Raw genomic sequence first — 23,313 nt, 5'->3', positions numbered from 1 at the left:
ATGATTTTTTTTCTATATTTCATTACATGCAATGTATATACCCCAAACAAAATTTATAGTATCATCATAGAAGCTCAATAAATGATCTTGTGAACTCTTCATAGAAAAGTGTGATAAGATGCAATTATATTTGTGCAGAAATTGGAATAAGAATCTTCTTGAGGGTGGCTTTTTCCTGTCAAAAAACTTGATGACCCTATGGATTTTGCTTTACCACCAGTTCATACATTTATAGTTAGTATTGAATTTGATGATTTTCTTGTGGTATAGGTTTAAAAATCTTGCATGCTTGAAGAAGGTCAACATCTTTTTATTTCAAGAATGAGAGTTTCTTGTTATCAGACTATAATGCACACATCAAGTAGCTACACAAAAAGAAGTGTTAACTTGATTCCTTGTATTCCCAACTCCAATAAGCTATCATTGTCATTCTCATACTGGAATTATCAACAGCTTCATAAATCCACACACTACAGCAGCAACTTAAGGATGTCTTATCTTGATTCCTGTGAGGGTGTCAACCTTTCAGTGTATTATCAACACCAATAAACTAAGATTATCATATCTAAGCTGGAATTATCAACAGCTTCATAATTTTACAGTGAAATCTAAATATTCATCACAGACTCTAAACTTGGGCTTGTCCACTACTAATTGTTGAACAATGCAAACCAGGAAAACCAGACAAAACTGCACTTTCTCACCATGGATGCCAAGGACATCCTTTTTACAAAATAATAGCTGAATGGCATCATCAATATTAACAAACAATTATGCATATCCAACCTTCATCATTTCAAGTATTTCATACGCACAAGAGAAAGAAAAATAATGGCAACATCACTATGAAATTACCTGGAACCAATTGCCAGAACAGAGAGGTGACTAATTCTGTGTATAACAGATTGGTATTCTTCCAGATGTAGACAGTGTCCACAAAAACCATTGTCATCTAGAAGATGAAAGCTTGCTACACCACAATAGAGAATGAGAACAGAAAAGTAACCGAAATTTCCACAGAAAGGGGATACTGGGGAAACGTACATTCTCCTTGGCTATTATTTACATTACATGGGAGACTTCGACTGAGATTGACATTTCAAAAAAGATGTTGCGACCCTTTAACAACAGCATTTAACAATTACAAGGAAAATTTGCCCTTCTAGGGATTTTCTGGCACTGGGAGGATATAATACATTGAAGAAGATGTCTTTCCATTCTTCCAGTTGCATTTGAATGCCGAGTGTATGATTGACATTTGAGTGAAAAAAACCTTCCCTTAGCAAACTAGAAACCAAACTGAACGGGAAAAAACTCCCAAGCCATACTCCATAGATCTTTCTCATGATCGAAGGATATCCATTTCAACCATTAAAACTAAGACTCCTACCGATGAAGTATCTCATTGCACAAGGTTTAGTAACTTGTGCAATCACCTATCTTGAATTCTCCCCTGCCATCAATTGCTCTTCTGAGCTCAGCTTCTCAGCAGCAGTTAATAGCAAATCCACTGCACGACTAACCTCATTAAATTGTCTGTCATCATTCTTCCTGTGTTGCTGGGCGATACGCTGCTTGTGTCTCTTCGTCCCTTTCCTCTCCATGGATGCATTGCAAGACTGGCAATACCACTGGCCCTTGGGTATGGAAGTACACGGTGGTCTCATGCAGTATGTGTGGTATGCCTCATCACAACCATCACATAGGACAATCCTATCATCATCCTTATCACAAAAGCAAGCTCTACAAAGGCAAGATGGGCAATACCAACAAGACTTCTTTTGCTGCTGCAGACTAGCTATCTGACTACTTTTTAGGCATCTTATGTGGTAGAACTTGTAAGGGCAGTGAACATGATCACAAATCAAGAATTTCTTGTCTTCATCCTCGCAAGTCCCACATATCTTGCACAAGAATGACTGAGCAGTCCTTGGTAGTTCTGGTGACTCATCAGTCTCCATAAATGAAACTGAACTTTCTGTGGAGTTGGAAGCTCTAACAATCCTGCTGTCACTGTCAATGCAATATTCTTGTGTCCCAGAAGTTTTAAGCCCATCATACACCAAGTGATTCTTGTGCATAATATCTTTCCTAGTGCAGATTGAAAAAGGTTCAGGTGATTCCTTCTCGTATGCATTACAAACAACACAGTACCAGCTCTGAGTTGGAATTTCTACAAGAGCAGGCTTGATGCATGAGATATGGTACATTGCCTGACATCCACCACAGATGAGGCTACATTCTCCATTTGCTTCCATGGCACATTGCCTGCAAGTCAGAACCTTGTATAGAGGAGAGGCCTTAGCTTGATCCAGTTTGGTGTATTGGCCTGATTCACAGAACGTAAGGTGCATGGCAGTCTTATTGGATTCCGCAAAACTCTTCCTTTCAGCAACTACTTGACAAGTGTCCTGGAAGATGTAGAGATGTTTCATAAGCAACAATCTGCTCATGCATGCTATCGTATTGTAAATGCAAACAGAATTAATACAGGATGTACTTGTTTCAGGGTTAAATTCATGACCTCCATATACCAAGTATTCATAGCAACAAATGTTGCAGTTATAGCATAAAAAATCACAACCTCAGACCTCAACAATGTTAAAAATATAGACCATTGACAGGCTAAGCAGAACATTTATTTTTAAGATATGAATTCATTAGATAATTATGTCAACCAACCAGTACTTGTCACCCAGCCAATGTAACAGGTAATATCCAGAGTTCAGAAGAGAGAAGAAAAGGGTAACAGTGTTTTACATGCGTCTGACAGGAAACATGTGACATGCTTGAAAGATTACTTGCTAGAAGGACCATTTCTTCACCAAATTTTTGGCATTTGTCCCATACCTGCAAAACATACAAAGTATGTAATAATTTCAAGTACACAAACATGAGGTTCCCAGGTAAAACTTCAAAGGCAAAAGACATCTAAAAAAAGTTACGAATCAGTATGAGATCAACCATACAGCATAACTCAAAATTGAACTGCTCAAAAAGATTTATGACCAACTGTCAAATGTAAAACCTAAAGGCGTTAAAACAGATTTCCTAGCAAAGAAAAGCATAATTATCAAAACCAGATTGGTCCATCCGGTCCAACCAAGGAATTGGGAACCAGACCCCATCTGATCTGATCCCACAAATGGGCCGGCTGTGCATATTGCCCAAGGGAAACAAATTAACCCATCTGATTATTAGTCAAACCAAAAGAACCAGTAACCAGGCAATCAGTTCTAATTTATTGCCAAAGATTAAAATAAGCATATTTTGAATTCCAACAAGTAAATTACAATAAAAAAACTTTTCAGCTTAAGTAGATTTTTTTTAAAGGGAAGCCTCATGTCTTCATTCAGATATTTAAAATATAATAAAGAAACACTGCCAAAATTTCCTCCAATTTCAAACCACTGCCAGCTAGAAGCACCGTCAATGTTTCTGTCTCCCAAGCTACATCCCTCTCCCTTGAATGGTCCACCTCGGACCAACATCCACGCACTTTACCGAACCACTGCACCTCCTCTCACCTCTCCAGAGCAGTGATGGATACAGCATCAATCAGGAAACAACAGAGCAAGGCATATTTCAGCTTTGATGAGAGGAGTAGGAGACTAGACTGCAGTACATCTTCAAAGAGAAGGCTTCGGTTCACACAATTGTAAGGCAATGTGTTGGATATCATGGAGAACGGTCTGAAATCTACAAATCTTGTGCTGGTAAAGAGTGTCCAAGTACTACAATGATGGATGATCATTTAATGCAGCTTCAAGATGAATTTGTCATTGGTATCAAACTTGTTGAATGATATATCTGTTGCTTCTTAATGCTTTGATTTGCTACATCTTTGTGATGGATGTTGGAAGTGTACTTGTGTAACAGTTTAAATAGTTGCTTCTGTGTTTTATTTGATAATTTTCCTATATATGTATATATAACAACATTTTTTATTTAACAGCTTTAACAGGCTTACAGTCTGACAAGTGACCTGAAGATCAGTCAAGTCACTAGCCCATTCTGTTTTAATATCAACAAGCCAGAAAGAATAGCAATAAATGGAAAATGAAACATTTTCTGCTACATGAAAGGCCGCTGTTCTCAAGGCACAAAAAGGCAACAAAAGGAACAGAACCCTATTAAGTGGTCGAATCAACTTTTTCATAGTTCTTGATCAAAGGGCCAAAGAAAGCAGGAAAGCATTCTTTATACTGTCTACTCATTTTGTATTGCCATCTAGCAATCAAGCAAAAAGAATGAATAGTACAGGAATCATAGTATGGGAGTAGGCCTGTGTTACTATGAATGTAAATTCCAATTCAAGGTAAGTGGAAGAGCTTCTGAAATGACCTGATAATTCAAAATTAAGAGATTGATAATTTTCAGAAAAATAAACTTAAAACCAGTGATTTAAATAGCGCTAGGCGCTCGCCCGAGCGAAGCGAGACACTAAAATATTAAAATATATAATATAATTAATAAATATAATTATTTAACAGTATTAAAATTAAAATAATATATTATTAATCTAATAAATATAAATACATTACTGTTACTAGTATACTGTTAACAGTATACTTTCGAAAGAGAAGAAGGAAGAGAAGTGTAAAGGAAGACCGAGGGTGCAGCGACAGCAGTAAAAGTGAGCAGCGACAGTGGCAAGCGGCGAGCATCGGCAGCGGGAGCAGGAGCAGCGAGCGGCGACAGTGACAGCGGCAGCGGTAGCGTGAACAGCGAGCAGGGTTAGGGTTGGGCAGCGGCAAAGGCAGCTGATATCAGTGCTTTAGTTGGTTCAATCAAACCAACTAAAGCACCAGAGACCGAACCAGACCTAAAACGCTGGTTTGGTCGCCTGGTTTAACCCAGGCGCTCGCCCGAAGCGCCCGGCGCCTGGGCTCGGGCGAGCGCCCAGGTGGCGCCTCTTTGAAGCGCGCTGCCTAGAAGTGAAGCGAGGCGCTCGGGCCTCGCCTCGCCTCGCCCGAGCGCCCGAGAGCCTATTGAAATCATTGCTTAAAACAACAATGTTTGCTGAACCTTGATATTTGCTGTGTTATACATCTTAATTCAGATAAAAATCACACAAACATACTTGAATGATTCAGGCATTAATGGCATAGAAACTAAAACATGTCTAGAATCAGAAAATAACCACTGAAAGCACAGGGGACAAAGAAAAACACAACAGAGATAAATATGACTAAAAAACTGACATGCGTCAAGACTTTATAATCCATAAATCATAAAATAAGTATAAATTCGCTATGAATACAGCATTAGGAAACCAACATCAAGAAACCATAGAGATGACTGCTGAGAAACACAAAATTAAAATTACCTCTTGAATATCCTGACTAAATAATCCAGGTGATTGCTTATAATCCCCATTTTTCATCTTTGAGTTAATCAGGCTGAAGTCAAAGAACAATTTGATCTTGTTGTCCTGGAAGTTATGGCAGATCAAATCACACAATAAGAAAAACTTTTCTGAACGTAAAATGTCAAGAAAGTGTTCTTGACTATTTAGATTGATGACATCTGTATCAGTTTCACTAAGAGATCCAGTTTTTGATGCACTCTTTTCAGCATTTGCAGCACTATCTGGTGTTTGATGACATTTTACTTCACTGTTCCCAACAAACTTATCCTGGTATACATGAAAAGTTACAGTACACTATTATTTCAAACTTCGCAGCAGAGTGAAGAGACCCAGATTGAAGATATGCCACTGTAGTACCTTTAGCTGTACTGTGTTCCCCAAGATATCAGTCATCTTGAACTTTTTGGTAAATTCAGGTCCATATGTGAGAGCGTCACGGATGCAACATGAAATGCCACCACCTTCACTCAGATCAGGAAACTGCAGTATGCTTTCTAGTACATATTTCCAGTGATGTTCCCTTCTAGAGTACCTATCTTCCTCAACAGTTCTGGTACATGAAATTTGGTCATGAAGTTCCTCCATATCCTGCTAAAAACAAAATTATCCCGTAATTGCTTAAGAAAGAATAGAACAACAGAGTGGCAAATGACTTTCCTGGACTCAGTACTGACAGCTGTGACTAGCTGTTTTTCCAACTAAGATTGACCATATGCATATGAGCTGATTAGATTCCAAATAAGAGGAAGTAATCGTTATTTACTTTCTAAGTTGTTCATGAAAATGTGGAAAAGAAAACTTGTTTGCAATTTTCCAAAACCACTTCAAAATAAAAATTAGTTCTCCCATAGAATAGTTTTAGTTTTTCAGTAAGTAAATATGTTTCAGATTTTTTTAATTTTCTCAGAAAATGTTCTGGAAGAATGAAAACTTTTCCAAAAGGGAACATGCTCTAAGTCTCTTATGGAATGCCTAAACTTGACACTTGAAATCTAGTGCAATAATCCAATATGATGCACCCTACCTCACATCTCTAGCATGCTGCATGATGGCATGCATGTGCTTACAACATTGTATCAATCAGTTGCCCATACCTAATTTGTGCCAAATAAAATTATTAAGCAGTAACATTAAAATAAGTTTGATCAAACAATCAAGCACTTAAATTTCCATCATGATCATTAACACTAGAATATCACTTATTTTGATAGCCACATGAATAAAGGAATAGCTGAGAAGAATCACAAAATCGACATATTCACTTTACTTAACTTGTATATACAGAATATACCAATGACTAAAGAATGTAAATGAAGTCCACATGAGGATATCAAGAAGGGACAGAAATAGGATAATAGAATAGATATCATATATAAGAGGGGAAGTGATGCACTCACTGGCAGAGCAAAAAGCCAGTCTAGGTATAATTAGTATCTTTCTCAAGTTGTTATATGCTTTACGAGCAAGACAATGTCATAAATATCATAAACGACTTTTCAATTCATTCAAATAAACCATATTTTGCAAACTATCAAGGAAGTACATGACAAAGTTGTCAAGAAAAACAAGAATAATATATATTAGATAGGTAAGCAACAAATCCTCGCAAAAATTTAGCAAGCTTGCTTATGATCAAAGACCTGGGAGAAAAAAGAGAATGAACATATGTTTCAACATATAAACAAAACATGATACCTCAGTCATGCCAGTTAACCCCATGGTTGTGGTTGACTGCTGGTTAATGATCTTCAACCTTTCAGAGGCAATATTGGTTTCCCAAATGTCTTTTCTAGATAACTCATTGGCACTTCCCACCTGTGCCTTATTGTCACCTTTTATATGATCCTTGTCCAGTAAATCACAATGAGGAGAACACTTATGCCTTCTTCCTTTGATACCACGTGCAACCAACCTCCTCTTTCTGTGTTTTTGCTTCTCTATGAGATGATTCATGATCTCTTTTGCAATTTCCTCTGGGACATTTGGGCACTTTCTAACATCACAAACACCAGCAAGATGTTTCTTAAGCCTAGACACCCCACCTCCATATCTAACTAAACCACACCAATTGCACATCCACTGAAACCTATTTCCATCAACTATCTTCCCATGATCCCACCCAATATCCTTGGTTTTCTCCTTACGTGAAGGCATGCAGACCTGCTAATACATTCCATGATGACACATGCATAAGGTAAGATACTCAACAGGAAACACGAGTTAAATGCTGATACAGTTCTTATGATGTCAAATTACTACATTAAAATGATTAAACAACATGCTCTAAGATTAACATAACACTAAAATATCTTAAAGACATGTAAAGGTGGAAAATAGTTTCTTTAAATCCATAACAACAACAATTCTCTTGGTACTTCCAAAATTAAAGAAAATCAATGAGCACTTCTCTAGCATTATAAATTAAGAGGAGCTCACAATAATTTAATTATCAAAACAATGTGCCAATTTATGCTACTATTCCCAATTTCTAATCCTAACAGAATCTAAAGGATCCAGAATTTGTTATGAGAACAACACAAACTTTTGGAACTGAATCCACTTACGAAAGATTGAGGGTCGAAAATCTCATCCAATAAATGTTTACATCTAAAATATGGATCCAGTTACCAAAGGCCAAGAAGTTTGAAACCCCATTCAATAAATTATTACAACTAGAATATTGATCTGGTGATGGTGTACCAGGCTCATTTACAAAAAGTTAAGAGTTTAGGATGTTGATGTACCAAATCCACTTAACCGACATTTTGGATTCAAAATCTTATCGGACAAATGTGTACACTTAAAACATTAATCTGATGATGACATATGAAATCCACTTACCAAAGGTTGAGGGATCCAAACCTCATCCAACATATATTGATTTGTTTTGGTAGTAGGGTACCAAATCTATTTACCAAGGATTGAGGATTTGAAACCTCATCCAACAAATCTATCACATCCTGAGCCCTTTTTTTTTTCACAGGCATGTACACGGAATGTGACATACTTCCACAAAATAATAACTCGCAGCAGATATAAAGTTAATAATAACTTTTAACCAAAACAAATTTCAAATGTTCTAAATATCCATGTCTTACAAGAAAAAGTAGATCAAGTCCTAGTGGCTAAACTTAAAATGTATAAAACTTAAGTGCTTTGATGCAACACTACATAATGATAGGTAATGTTCCTTCCTACTCTGGTGTTTGTAACAGGATCAAGTAACTGCTCTGAAAACATGAACAACAGAAAAAGCTGAGTAGGAACCTCATATACGTCCTCACAAAACATATAGGAAAATAGCATAGCAGATGTAGAATAAATAAATCAGAGTAAATCACAAACTATATGGTCACAATTCTCAAAAACTAGTTTTGGTAGCACAAACTAGAACAAGGATCAATCTAAAGTCACAAATATAACTCATAACATATGGCATAGGCTGGACACATGATGGGGCATGCTTCCAATAGGAGATGGAGATGCATAATCCCTGGGGATGGATTCTCTCCCAACAACAGATAAAGTGAATCCATATCGCACTTCTAACAACAGATGAAATGATGTCCCTCACCTATCAAAGTAGGGATATGTTCCTCCCAACAGCAAATGGAGGAATGTCTAGCCGTCACGTCTAATAGCCCGCTAATCTCTAAAGGAAATCGCCCTCCAGTATAGTGACCCACCTGCAATTGACAAGGATCATATAGGTCCTCTTATCATATCAGTCACATATCTCATGCTAGTCTTAGGACTGGTGCTACCACATACATCCATTCATCCAGAAGTCATCAAATAACATCAATATCATGGATCATATCATAATTAACCCTCAATTGACTTGAACCCTAATTGAATCAGTCCAATTGCCTCGAACTGGACTCAATTCAACCAGAACCTTACTAAACCAACTTGTAATCCTCATAAGAGTCGTTTGGAATCACCCTAAACTAGTCAAACATAGACTTGATTAGGTCCAATTTAGGTCAAACAAGCTTGGACCGATCTAAATCGATTCACAATCACCTTGAACCACTCGGAGTCGACCAAACCAGTTTGGTTCAAGTTCAATTTGGCACAAACTCAGAAAAACAGACCACAACAAGGCTACTGGGCCAACCCAGGCTCGAATCCAACCCAATACAAGGCTGAAATCAAGTCGAGCTAACTCAATACAGTGCTGGGCCGAATCCTGGACCAGCCAACAATACACTCACGTGCTAGGCATGTGCATCAAAGAGGGAGGAAAAGGGGGCACGGGCTGGGCTGCAGAACTGGGTCACACCTGGGCTGTAGCCAGTGGGCCGCGCCAGGGCTACAAGCTGAGTCATGCCTGCACTGTAGCCAGTGGACCGCACAACACAGGGCCGCAAGCAATGGACCGCACCAGCCCGTCACTTGGTCGGGCCGAACCTGCCAAGCCACCAGCCTGGTCTAGTCAACCTACTAGGCTTGAGTCAAACCCGTATCTAAGCTCAAAGTCGCATCGAACCGAGCCACGAGTTGAGTTGGGTCTGTACTTGGGTTAAGCCAGGCTGCAGGATATGTTGGTTGGGCCTGATCGAGCCAGACGGCTGGGTTTAACTCAGATCTGATATGAGTCAGATCAATTTTAATTCTGATTTTCTATTTAATTCCTTTTTCACAGATTTCTAAAATTCTACAGTAATTCAAATAATTGATAAAAATTCCAAAAAAAAGGGATTTAAGTTTTAGATATGCATAATCACTTAAATAAAATAACAGCATGATTTATCAAAATTTTAACACCACTTTTCATGAATTAAAATTATAAACAACCAATAAACTTGAGTTAAAAATTCTGTAAATCATGAAAAATATAGATACAACCTACATAATTAACAGTAAATCAGATTGATAGTATAATCATCAGTATAAGCCGATTTTACAATCTATAATTTGGGTTTGAATAATTTCTAATGTTAAATTTCAGGTTTTGTATTCTAAAAATTTGCCACAATTGATAGAAAATTCTATAAAATTATCATAGATCTCAAAAACTTTTATATCATTAATAATAAAATAAAATTCATAAATTTATTGAATTAGGAGAATCTGAGCACCTATGTCTCCGACGTTGTCTCACTCCTCTCCATTGGGACCAAAGCCTCTCACCGTTGTGAAGAACAGGGAGAGTGCAACCCATCCCTATAGAGGAGAGGAGGAGAGAGTTTGATTATGTTAGGATTTTAATAATATTTTCGAAATTAATATTTAATTAATCTCATTTTATCTAAATCCTAACTTAATGTATTTTATTCGATTTCAAACACTTCTCATCCTCAACTCAAGATAAAATATGATGGAATATTCCTAAATCTTAATATTTTCAGAATTATTCCAAATTTTAAAATTTTTGGGGATAATATATATATATATATATAATTTATTTATGTATATGATCCTAGGACTAATCAAGTCAAGTCATTGGTCACTAGCCCAATGTTCAATTTTGTAGCATTTTATCAAAGAAATATTTATTAATATACTTAGAGAACTAGAAGGAAAGTAGAAGTCATATAACATTAATCTTTAACTCTTTAAGTCTACTTTAGTTTTGTACTGAATTGGAAGCAACAAATTAAATCTAAGCATCCACCTAGATGGGCGCTCTATATTAGGTTACATATATCAACTGATAAAGAAAAAATAAATTGAAGTGATAGAAAACTTAAGCAAGGTTTCAAATCTTGATCCTGTATCAGTTTCAGTAATCTACCAAACTGGTACAGCACCATGTGCAGGCAGTATATTGACCCGTACTGTCTGATATCAGCTGAAAGAAAATTGAAAATTTAAATACTGACAGGTATCAAACCATATGGTCTGATACCAATCCTTGCTTGAACCGGTAAATATTGATTGGTATGGTATGCACCGACCAGTACTTGTACCTACGTATTCATGCAAGATACATTATATTGCATTGTATGATATAACCATGTATCAGAGCACCATATGGTCTGATACCACTGCTTGCTCGAACCAGTATTTATACAAGTCACATCAAAAACCATCTGATATATTGTATAATATTTCAAGATACATTTGTAACCATGTATTTAAAAATTTTAATTACATTGATACAAGAACAGTCACATCAATATACCAAATCATGAAGAGTCCTTAAGTCATTAAGAATCTAATTAGGCAGGTTACAAGTCCTTTGCTAATTTTTCAATGGGATTGTGAATTTTAAACAGGAGTTCCAATCCCTAACTTCTGGTATTTTACAAGACTCAATTAGGATGATTGGCGCATTGAAAAGGTTTACAAATAAACAAGCTATCAGCTGAAAAGAGAGAGACTGTACAATGGATTATGGTCAATAAAAGTTGTTTCCACTTAGCAGCTAGTATTCACCTTAAGTTTATTTATTTTCTTTTAATTCCACTTTATTATCTATTTTCTTTATTGTAATCACTAAAACATCGGTTCCTGTCATTTGCTGATTAAAGACTGTCAGAAATAGTCCAGATTGATATTCCGTTTACTTGAAATGGTAGAAATGTAGTTATAAACTCGATTCTCAGTATTGTTAGTTTCTCAGCAAAGTAGCCCCTAGAACATTAAATTTGAAGCATATGATTCAATCAAAGTTCCACACACTCAATATGATTTTTGTTGCATTCATTTGTTCCACAGGTTTGCTTATTTAAAGTCAAATTTTAGTGAATGATAGAATTATGATGAAATTTATAACAAAGAGGAAACAGATTATAGAAAAATGACACTTCATAATAGATCATAATTAATTGAAGTTGTTTCTCTTTAGCATGAAGCTTACCGTCGTCTCCATACCCTTTTGTCTAGTTCCCATTATCTCTATTATTTCCATTTACCGCAGAAATAACGATACATAGTGTTCATGCTATTACAGCTCAACAGCAATGATATACGAATATGATCCAGGTCAGAATAACACCCATATCGTTGTTTTCTTGAATTTGATGTCTTTGACATATGCCAACAGAAGCATTGATGTTTCAGTACGAAATGTGCAAGACGGAACAAGCATTGATCACCTGAATCACATTCGGACTCGACCCGGCACGCTTCCGCTTGTCGCAAGTCATTGGACCCCCGAGTGATGATTCTTCCATCTTCAGAGACCCATTTCTTCTCTGCTCCTCGACCGCCATACGAAACCCCTAATCTGTGCCCTCCGTCGCCTGATAGGCTTCGACGAGACACAAAACACCCACAACTACCAAAGAACTCCCAAAAGAGACAGAGGAAAGTTGTGGGAAATCAAGGGAGGGGGCAAATAATTGACGAGAGAGAAGAAAGATGGGATCCTGCGAGGCGGAACGATAAACCCTAGCGGTTTCGGGTGCAAGGTGAAGGGAATCGATCGATCGACAACTGTTTGGCAGAAGCGTAGCGAAGCAAAGCTTAATACCTTCTATTATAATAACTCTATTTCTTTTTAATATGCAATTCCAATATTATAATTTTCGATAAATATATGTTGCGTTTTACTTTTTTTTTGCTAGAAATTTATTTGTAAAATCCTTTTTCTGAAAATGGATTGGATATAAAAAAAATAAAAATTTATTTTCATTCTCAAGTAAATAAATACCTAAATTTAGATACCAGAAGATCTAATGACTTGACATTGATGGGTTGATCATAATTTACATGATTAAGTTGATGAGGGTGATGTCCATATCTTTCATGTTTATCAATCAGTGAAAATTTAATTAATAATTTTTTGTTTGATATTGTAATCCTAATTTCACAAACCAAAAATCACTATATCCAAAATAAGATTCATGGGGCTTCATAAACCAACTTAAATCTCTTTCCATTTTTGATGTTGGATGATTTAGGATGTCACATTATCTTCATCAAAAGCAAACCCAACTTGCAATTCTGTCAATTTCATTGGGGAAAAAAGGCCTTCTTTTGACAAGTATTAGAACCAATTAGCATTGGAGGAAAAGATCTCATAGTTATAACACAATAAACATATTGTGTATAGTGAATCAAGTAATACAAATCATCCTCCAAAATCCCCCCCCTCACATAAATAGGGTGGCAACCATGGCATGGGTCATTGCAAATAGCAAGCCCAGCTCCACTACCATGGTGAGCTTGCTCAAGTGTAATCTTTCAAGTTCTCTTTGTCAAATGTGAGGATTTAACTATATTTATGCACAAATATGAGTATCACATATATGTAAAATGAAATCAAACTTTGAATTAGGTAGATGTGTTTTCATTAACCCCCTGAGAATTCACTAGATTTGGTCACATATTTTGCAGAGCAACCAAGTTGAGGAGGATAAATTCTAATAGCCTGTGTCCCATATTAGATAATCTATTACCTCTATAGTTCAATTGTATAATGTCCACATCACAACAGAGAAATCTTATCAACATACATACTAAAATAGATTAACTCAAGAGGTTTTTTTTCCTGTTCCTCATGCAAACATTGAGGAAGATGGGACGAAGAACATGTGTCTGGACACATGTTCTTATGTTCTTCAACTTTCAGCTGCTTGTTCAATGTACATGGTGAGAGACCAAAGTAACAACAAAAGCACCACTGCAGCCACTATTTTGATATACTTCATCAAGCATACAAGTCTCCTAAATATCAGAGAGAGAGAGAGAAAGAAACAGAGCTCTGACTTCCACCATTATCTTTCTCCATTAACCCTACTACTGAAACTAAATTTTATGTAGACTTTTTCCATTCACAGTTAGAATGATTTCCACTTGATGATGGAAACTCTCTGATCTCTGAGCTTGGCTAATCATGATCCAGACTTGCTTTACTGTTCTCATCTGTCTTCTCTATGACAATGAATGATCATTAATTTGGAATTCCAGTTTGCTCCCTTACTGCTTCCACTGTGTCACTCACCCCCATGGAAACTTCCTTTTGAGTTAATGCTCTCCAGTTTGTATGGGTGATAGTGGTGGAAACAGTGTGGCCTTCAATGGATGGTGAGCTATGAAATGATGGAAGCGTCAACCACAGCTGACCACTGCCTCCGCCAGAGTTCAACCTTTGGACCCTTGATTTGACTGTGCTAACACTTTTCCTCTATATATAGCCCTGTCTCCTTCCTCTAGTAGCTGCAGCAGTCTTGAGCTTACAGTCTCTCTCGACGCCAACAGCAGTCTTCCTATGGAGGTCTCCTTGGAACTAGGCGCTCCACAGGGTGCTTCCAAATGCTTCGATGATGATGGCCGCCTCAAGAGAACCGGTGAGGAGAAGAACGGTTCCTCTTGGATTAGATTCTTTGATGACCCCAATTCCACTTCCACTGTGCTCCAAATCATCTGTTTCTCTAATTGTTGTCGGTTCGGATTCTGCAGGGACACTATGGACGGCAAGCGCGCACATCATAACAGCGGTGATCGGCTCCGGCGTGCTTTCGTTGGCCTGGGCAATAGGCCAGCTCGGGTGGGTCGCCGGCCCCATTGCGATGCTTCTGTTCTCCTTCGTCACGTACTACACGTCTGCCCTCCTCGCCGACTGCTACCGATCTGGTGATCCCAACACCGGCAAGCGCAACTACACCTACATGGATACCGTCCGAGCTAATCTCGGTATGTCCCGCCACTTCATCGAGCAAAACATCGAGCTTTGCACCAAAATCTTCACCTGCTAACTTGCGACTCTCGTGTTCTTCATTCTAACAAACAGATGGGTTCAAGGTCAAGCTCTGTGGCTATCTCCAGTACCTCAACATCGTCGGCGTCGCCATCGGATACACCATCGCTGCCTCCATTAGCATGGTGTAAGTAGAACCTGCTGTTGTTCTATTTTGCTATGTGGCGTTGAGAGAAAGAGCGTTGATGTTGGTTTGGTGTGGAAACAGGGCAATCGAAAGGTCCAACTGTTTCCACAAGAACGGAGATGACAGTCCCTGCCAGGTGAACAGCAACCCTTACATGATCATGTTCGGTGTGGCCGAGATCATCTTCTCCCAGATCCCCGACTTCGACCAGATATGGTGGCTCTCCATCGTCGCCGCTGTCATGTCCTTCACCTACTCTTCCATCGGCCTTTCTCTCGGCATCGTCCAAGTCATCAGTAAGCAGTTTCTTCGCCGTACCTTCTTGATGGATCCGCCAACTCAATTCGACTCCATGGCTTATTCTTCTCTTCTTCAGAGAATGGTGGTGTCAGAGGCAGTCTCACTGGAATCAGCATTGGCACCGTCAGCGAGATGGACAAGATCTGGCGCAGCCTACAAGCCTTCGGCGATATCGCATTCGCCTACTCCTACTCCATCATTCTGATCGAGATTCAGGTACTTCGGTCGTAGTCCATGCCTTCACGAAGTTTCAGAGTAAGGTGACTGACACAGTGCATGCATCTTCAGGATACAATAAGAACGCCGCCACCGTCGGAGGCGAAGGTGATGAAGAGGGCGACCCTCATCAGCGTGGCGGTGACGACGGTCTTCTACATGCTGTGCGGATGCATGGGCTACGCCGCGTTCGGCGACATGGCCCCGGGCAACCTCCTCACTGGCTTCGGCTTCTACAATCCCTACTGGCTCCTCGACATCGCCAACGTCGCCATCGTCGTCCACCTCGTCGGAGCCTACCAGGTCTACTGCCAGCCGCTCTTCGCCTTCGTCGAGAAATGGGCTCTGGAGACGTGGCCCAGGTCGCAGTTCATCGGCAAGGAGATCCAGGTCCCGCTGCCGGCGCGGGGATCGTACAAGCTCAACCTCTTCAGGCTAATATGGCGCACGACGTTCGTGATGATATCCACCGTCGTGTCGATGCTCCTTCCCTTCTTCAACGATGTGGTGGGCCTGCTCGGGGCTATCGGGTTCTGGCCGTTGACGGTGTACTTCCCGGTGGAGATGTACATCGTGCAGAAGAAGGTGGCGAGGTGGAGCACGAGGTGGGTGTGCCTGCAGCTGCTGAGCTTGGCTTGCCTAGCCATCACCATAGCCTCGGCGGCCGGCTCTATAGCCGGGGTGGTGAGTGACCTCAAGGTCTACCGGCCCTTCAAGGCGAGCTAGGAAGACAAAGCTCACAGATCAGATGTAGCTGATAGTTGTTTATTCCCTGTGGTTGTTGCTGTTGCTTCACTTATTTGTTTGTGATCCTCCAAGAAAAGCAGCTCAATTACTAGATAGAAGGTACCAAAAGCAAGCTGTGGGTGTACTCCATCTGGAATCCTCTACTGAATCAATAGAACTCAATTAATATTTGTTTCATGACTTATGTTTTCAGTTATTTAATAAAATATAAATATTCATATCGATCCATGGGCTAACTAGTCTATCGTTTAGTCCAAATCATTAATCAAAATACTTATGCTAAAGTTAATAAGAATACATTCATCATATTCTTATAAGTCAATATTAATCTTACCTACTTTCGTGTAGGACTAATCGAAATCTTACCTACTTTCGATGTAGGACTAATCGAAAGTGTTACAATATATTTTTATCTATTTTTTAAGATTATTTGTTAAAAAAATCTTGGACGGATCTAAATTTGATCCTTTATATGGAATTAAATGATAAATAAATAAATAAATTTAAGATATCAAAAATGCTCCAATGCTTTATAATATGATAAATATTTTAGATTAGTTAGAAATGGATACATAAATATCAGTCAAATTAATCTCTTATATTTGCATATGTCAGACGGGAAGAATACTCTTCGAAATAATATTTTTTTAAAAATACTTTATATGTTAAATTATTCGAGCCTCTCAAGCATAATTGAGATCAAAATCTTTTTTTTGGACTCTCACATTAGACTTTTATTTAAACTACTTTGAGCATAAGAGAAATTATGTTAGAATATTTATAGTGCTAGTTTTGTATGCCTATTTTGGGAATCGTCTTGAGCATTCACTTCAAAGATCTGATTATGATAATATCCCTTAAAAAGTGGATCGAATTGACTCAAATCCAGGATCAATGACTAAAATCAACGATAATGATAGAAGCTTCTCAAGTATAGTTTGAAAAATAAAACTTTATTTTATATTTTTATGTAAAATATTTGAAAGCGTCAAAATGACCAAGCTAAGTGCACTATTAATACTAAAGTTTAGCTTAGCTCGAAGGAATTATCTTAAAAAAATATCCACCTTCTCAACTCAACTCTATTAATAATTAAATATTATTATTATCATTAATTAAAAATAATATTCATTTTTTTAATGTATGTTAATTTTAATTAGTTTAACTTAACAGTATCTAATTTCTAATATGACATCATAAGAAAGTTATGTAACTACTTCTTGGAATAGTATTTAATCCATCTTATTTTATTGAATGTGTTTGGCTACTCTAACTAATAAAGATTTTATTATGTCTTCATAAGATTTAAAAATAAAATCCATCTTCACTACTTTAGAGATTCTCATGTGACTAAAAGATCAATATAAAGATCAATTTGAGAGATTCTGGTGTGACAAAAAGAAAAGAAAGAAGAGAACACGTGATATTATAGAGGTAAGACTTTATAGCACAGTGGTGTCTTGTCACCCAGTAGGAAATGTATATTGATATTAATCACTTCCTAATTCACTATGTCGTTTGACTTTGGTAACACACTAAAAGTTCTTTATCATTTACATACCGATCAAAATTCCCTATAATTGATTGGATCAAGATAGAAAATAGTCTTTGTAATCATTTTGCCGGAAGTCGAGGATCCTGTGGACAATCCGACAATCTGAACCCGATTCATCTCTCTCTTTTTCTTTTCTTTGCCTCTGGCAGGATAAGGGAGTTGAATGATGACCCATGGTAAATGAGTAAACAAACTTAAGATGGTAAAGAGACTTAAATGAGGACCTCAGAATGCTCATGAAATGTGTGCCCTGAATGCTAAAGTTGATGGAAAGAATTAATGCGCGTTATCAAAGAGATAAGATTTCATAGAATAATGATGTCGCGCCACCCAATGATAGCGTCTTTTAATATCAACCAATCCAACTTTGACTCCGTCTGTAGAACTACTGACAAACTCATCTTTATCTCCCACGAATCATTGTTTTTCTGCCAACCAAATCGTCCTTTTCCTGAGATGAACAGCTGTTTTTAGGTGCTTTCTGCCCAAACTACAAAATGTGGACTAATCAAAAAGCAAGAGAGGCTTCAGCTTTTTGGTCTTCTTCCTCAACAAGTGGGAGAAGTTTAAGGTGGCAGATTCAGATTCTCCACTTCACTCTACTCCGCACAAGTTGCTATCAGAATCCTCCAAAGAATCCCCTCCGACCCTCACTTTTTTACTTTCAGAGTCGGCCGCCGCCGGTGGCCACTGAGCCAACGTTTCCTTCTTCTGGGATGCTTCGTGTAACGTGGGAAGATGAGTCAGAAAGAGTCAGTAAAGAAGCAAGATGAGTGGGGGTGGCGACAAGCTCACTCATGCAGCCGGCAGGAACAAGAACGGCTCGATTCAAAAGCATGGCAATAATTTACATAAGAGAACATGTGGCATCATTCATGTCTAATGAGAAGAAGAAGGTATTGCTGCTCACTGTGTTGTTTTGCCCAGTTATACTCCTGTATACATGTTCTCTTTTATATGGGGTTTTGCTTGTTTTGCACTGCTGCTGCATGCCGAGGTAAAATATCTCTGCGTAGCTCTCCATATCCATCCTGCAAAAGTTTGGAAATAATATATGTTTTCCTTCAAATTTTAATGTAGCATTTATCAATATCTCTTTTAATTAAAAAAAATCATATATGTCTCTCCCATCAACATTTATCCAATAAATTCAAAGTAACAATTATTAATCATGGTTATCATTAAGTAAAATAATATTTTTTTAATGTATGAGCTAGATCATATGTATGTTAATTTTAATAAGTTTAACTTAGCAGTATCTAATTTCTAATATGATATCATAAGAAAGTTATATAACTACTTCTTGGAATAGTATTTAATCCATCTTATTTTATTGAATGTGTTTGGCTAGTCTAACTAATAAAGATTTTATTATATCATCCTAAGATTTAAAAATAAAATCCATCTTCACTACTTATTTTTTTAATAAAATAATAATAATACAATAGAAGTTAAATAAAATATTAATTTGTTTACATTCTTAAATACTCTTTATCATTTTCTTCAATAAATTCTATTCATCACTTTCATTAATTATTTGTTTTTTGTTTACTAGATTTACATTTAGAAAGAAATGACTAATTTAAGAGAGATGTTTCATGATGCTGTGAAGGATACCATCAACTGAAAATTTAACTTCATTGATGATGATTAATTACAATGACATAAGTCTCGAGTTTTGCAAAAATATATATGCTCTACTTAAAGTTGTGATAAACATAAAATTCATACATGAAGCATTTGGAACAATCTTACGAGGAGACCCACTAAAGATGATCGTCCATCTCAATAATTATATTAATAATCACAAGATAAAGTAAAAAAGCTAGTGAATAGCTCAAGAAATCTTTAACAATTTAGATGCCATGGATGGGAGACTTCATTGGCAGTACAGTGCACTTGCTTTTACATAATATAATTATTTAGAATGTGATGCACTCGACTAACCAAGTGTTCACGTTTTCTTACATATATATATGTATATATATATATATATGCATCGCACGTGCTCAACGGACCGAACAAGGCATTTGAAGATTCAAGTCGGCGACTTCCCGCCCTCAAACCTCTCGAAACCAACCCGAGAGCTTGAGGGACCGAGAAGAGTCGGAGGAGCCACAAGCCGTGGGAAGACAGAATCGACGTCTACGACTGTGTTCTCCTTCCTCTCCTCATTCGTTTCTCCTCTTCTTCTCGGGATTCTCAAACCCTCACCTCCCCGCCTCCCCTGCGGCCTTTCTCCCACTTACCTCCCCCTCCTACTAAAACCCTCACTCTCCCCTCCGACCCGTCGAGGAGTCTCCTCCCTTGCACATCCCCGGCCTTGCCGGCTTCGTACAGGCGTTAGACCACCGATACTGCCCTTTCTTTCGCGATCGGTGCACGGATGATGGCGGACTAAATCTCGACGACGACGATGGGGATTTCAAGCTCATTCCGTGGCTGTGTGCGTTAGGGTTTCAGAGTATGCCTCTGCCTCCCGACTATCATCTGCGCGGCTTCGGTTAGGGGAAAATTGCTATCGGGTCTACCCGATTGGTTCTTGGACAGCTGCAGGTTGTTGTCTTGCAGACCTGCCTAGGGATTTGATTTGATCTCCATGGTGTTGATTGGCTTGGTGGATTGATCATCGGGTGGTAGGGATCGTCGAATCCTGCTCCCCAAATGATCTGGGGCACCCTGTGTTTCTAACACTGAACGTACAGACGGATCTTTGGATGAAAGTTGTGTCATCATTCTTATGCAGAAACCCTACTTTGATTGAGAAGGAACCCCTTTTTAGTATCCGACAGGCATTAGTAGAGGCTTTGTGGAGTCCTCTCGGATTACAATCTCAGTGGCAGTAATCTCTTGGCTTCGTCCTCATTCTCATGCAGGTTGCAAATACTCATCAGAATCTATCTTTGAAGTGCCATTTTAATTCTTTTGCTTTCTGCCTAAGTCCAATTTGATTGAAACAGTGAATTCTCTGCTGTTTCTTCTTGAATTCATACTTTCATATGCTTAGAAATAAAACGACTTCAGGTGGCTGCTTCTTGTCCAGCTAAAAGAATGTGGTGACTAGAAAATTGATCTGCCTTTTGATGTTTCTATAATTTCAGGTAAATTGTCGCTGTTACATCATTTCTCTTGCAGTTAAGTTCCTATTCGAATTGACCTATCACACTCCATTGTATATATTGTTGGTCCCTATCAACAAAACTTGGGATTTTACTTCTGAAATTTCTTTTATCGATATACCTCCTGGTAACCAAAGATAAATATCGGAGGGTTAGAGTAGAGTACAGGTAATAGAAATCAAATTTAGGAACATGAAAAGTCTTTTACATTAGGCCTTGATCTTCTTGAGAATTCTGAGAATAAATAAACATGGTATTCCAGACAATAAGTAGATTTACCACTGGATAAGATAGCTGGATAATGTTGGGAAGACTATGTTTAACATCAGATGCCTGGAAGTTAGATATCAACAATTGCAAAGAAAATATTTGAAATGTCATATGATACAATGAGGTATGTTGATGCCAAGATGGACCACTAATAAAGAGGCTTTTTCGTGAGACAAAACTGAAAGAATTGTCCAAAAGTTTTGGAATTTTGTTTGAAAAATCCTATTGGATATCTCTGTCTTACATCTTAGATGAGGAATGAAAAAAGAGAATTTAATGGCTAACTATATGCTATATATCAAGAATGGAAGTGCAAAAGGACTGAGTGACATTCATTGTCATTAATATATAATTACTATATTAGCTGGTGAAGAAACAAGTAAAGACATTCCTGACACAATTGAAACAAAGTTTGTGCACAAGAGACTTGCGTATACACTTTGGTCACTACTGGTAAAGTCACATTATTTTTCTACCCCTAACATTGACTAATTTAATATTTTATTAAAAAAAGGCAAAAAGAGACTCACATTTGAAATATTGAAGGGAATGACATTAGAGATATGTTAACAGACATATCATAAACAATGACAAATAGTGGATCGCTGAATCATCACGATGACTGTATGACGTAAAAATGTTGCATTTGATGAATAAAAAATGTGCTGCTTTGAGTAAGCTACGGATTTTTGTGCTTTGTTGTATTTGTTGGGAAATCATAGGGGGGGCGACATCATATGCGCAGCGGAAGAACAAGAAAACAAAAATCCCCGATTCCCAAAAAGATGTTCATCGTCGTGCGAAGATTGGTGCGCAAAATCCGCAAAACACAAAACTGCAGATTGTGTTACCTAGGGAGATCGTATATCCCTGTTTCCTTGCAGATCCTTAGGAGAGGGTGAAGGAGGTCAAGCGTCCCCCTCTCTAGCGGTGATCCACACAGCAGGGTTGCGACGACGCTCCTCAAAACTCCAGGCCTACTCTGAGGTGGAGAGGGAGAGGAGAATAGGAAGGGCAAGCAAAGACTCTAGCCTATGAGGCTGTGAATCCCTCCTATTTATAGAGATCCCGTGTCAAACCCTAATGGGTCCTTTCCCTAGTGGGTATTGGATCTGCATCCAATAAGACAAGGGCTCCGTCGGATATCTCATATCCGAACATCTACTCATCGCAATGCCTACCATATGTGTGTGACCCTCTAGGCCCAATATCGAGCTGGCCGTGAGTCATACCTGTCAGAACTCCTTCTAACTCAGTGAATTATTATCTCTGTAATAATTCACTCGACTCATCGACTACGGAAGTACTAGGCCACTACGCCGTAGTCCCCAGACGATACAGGGGAATCCAATCCATTGGACCTGTCTGTCCTCAGTTACCATGTACCTATAGTCCCTCATCCATCTAATATCCCAGAGACCGTATATCGAGCATGGTGCTGTCAGACCCATACGGTTTCTACTCGAGTCTCGCTCTAATCGGATTCTCCCGGAGAACTCTTTCTCTCTCAACCCGAATGACCATGGCCAGGGATTTGTCTGAGCAAGAACACATAGGATATTCCTCTCATGACGCCGAGAGTGGATGATCCTCTATTGACACTCAATAGCCCTCGTAAGGTCGACTACCACTCCCAATGACCAGCTGTACTAGATCTGGGAACAGCCAAACCTATAAGTCTGGTATCAAAGAGTGGAGCACTCATACAGGACATCCTTGGTGTCTCAAGTCTAAGAACCAGATACACCACTAGGACTGCGGAATCGTTGTTTGACAATAAGGCATCATCAACCATCCAGCATTCCGTAAGCGGATCAATCAGTGAACTCATTCTCCAATGAGCACCTGTACTGTATCCCTAGTGTCCCTACACGAGCAGCTATGAGACCAGCTGCATCCATCATATGGACGGGTATACAGCACACCAGTCTATCCGGTTATCACGATGTCCCTCTC

The 23,313-nt window shown here is 38.4% G+C and overlaps 2 protein-coding genes across 4 annotated transcripts; one reads left to right on the top strand and one right to left on the bottom strand.

Moving 5' to 3' along the window:
• Positions 1–995: 995 nt before the first annotated feature.
• Positions 996–12,759, bottom strand: LOC135608026 (PHD finger protein EHD3-like). 3 transcript variants are annotated; one of them, XM_065100427.1, is made up of 6 exons: positions 12,418–12,759; positions 7,067–7,534; positions 5,729–5,959; positions 5,330–5,638; positions 2,761–2,850; positions 996–2,411 (listed from the first exon to the last, which is right to left on the bottom strand). In XM_065100427.1, exons 1-6 carry the CDS (start codon positions 12,532–12,534, stop codon positions 1,437–1,439), a joined length of 2,190 nt encoding a protein of 729 aa, XP_064956499.1. In that variant the 5' UTR covers positions 12,535–12,759; the 3' UTR covers positions 996–1,436. The 3 variants fall into 3 exon arrangements, with proteins under 3 accessions (XP_064956499.1, XP_064956500.1, XP_064956502.1); XM_065100428.1 differs by having other exon boundaries at positions 7,067–7,531; XM_065100430.1 differs by lacking the exon at positions 7,067–7,534.
• A 1,698-nt stretch (positions 12,760–14,457) lies between these two features.
• On the top strand, positions 14,458–16,590 carry LOC135608027 (amino acid permease 3-like). The gene is made up of 6 exons (XM_065100431.1): positions 14,458–14,613; positions 14,726–14,959; positions 15,057–15,150; positions 15,232–15,446; positions 15,527–15,666; positions 15,739–16,590. Exons 1-6 carry the CDS (start codon positions 14,535–14,537, stop codon positions 16,390–16,392), a joined length of 1,416 nt encoding a protein of 471 aa, XP_064956503.1. The 5' UTR covers positions 14,458–14,534; the 3' UTR covers positions 16,393–16,590.
• The last annotated feature ends 6,723 nt before the right edge of the window (positions 16,591–23,313 follow it).

This window comes from Musa acuminata, chromosome BXJ2-3 (assembly GCF_036884655.1).
Source record: "Musa acuminata AAA Group cultivar baxijiao chromosome BXJ2-3, Cavendish_Baxijiao_AAA, whole genome shotgun sequence".
Classification (NCBI taxonomy): domain Eukaryota; kingdom Viridiplantae; phylum Streptophyta; class Magnoliopsida; order Zingiberales; family Musaceae; genus Musa; species Musa acuminata.
The sequence above is the reverse complement of the archived record's forward strand: the minus strand, read 5'-3'. Positions and strand labels throughout refer to the sequence as shown.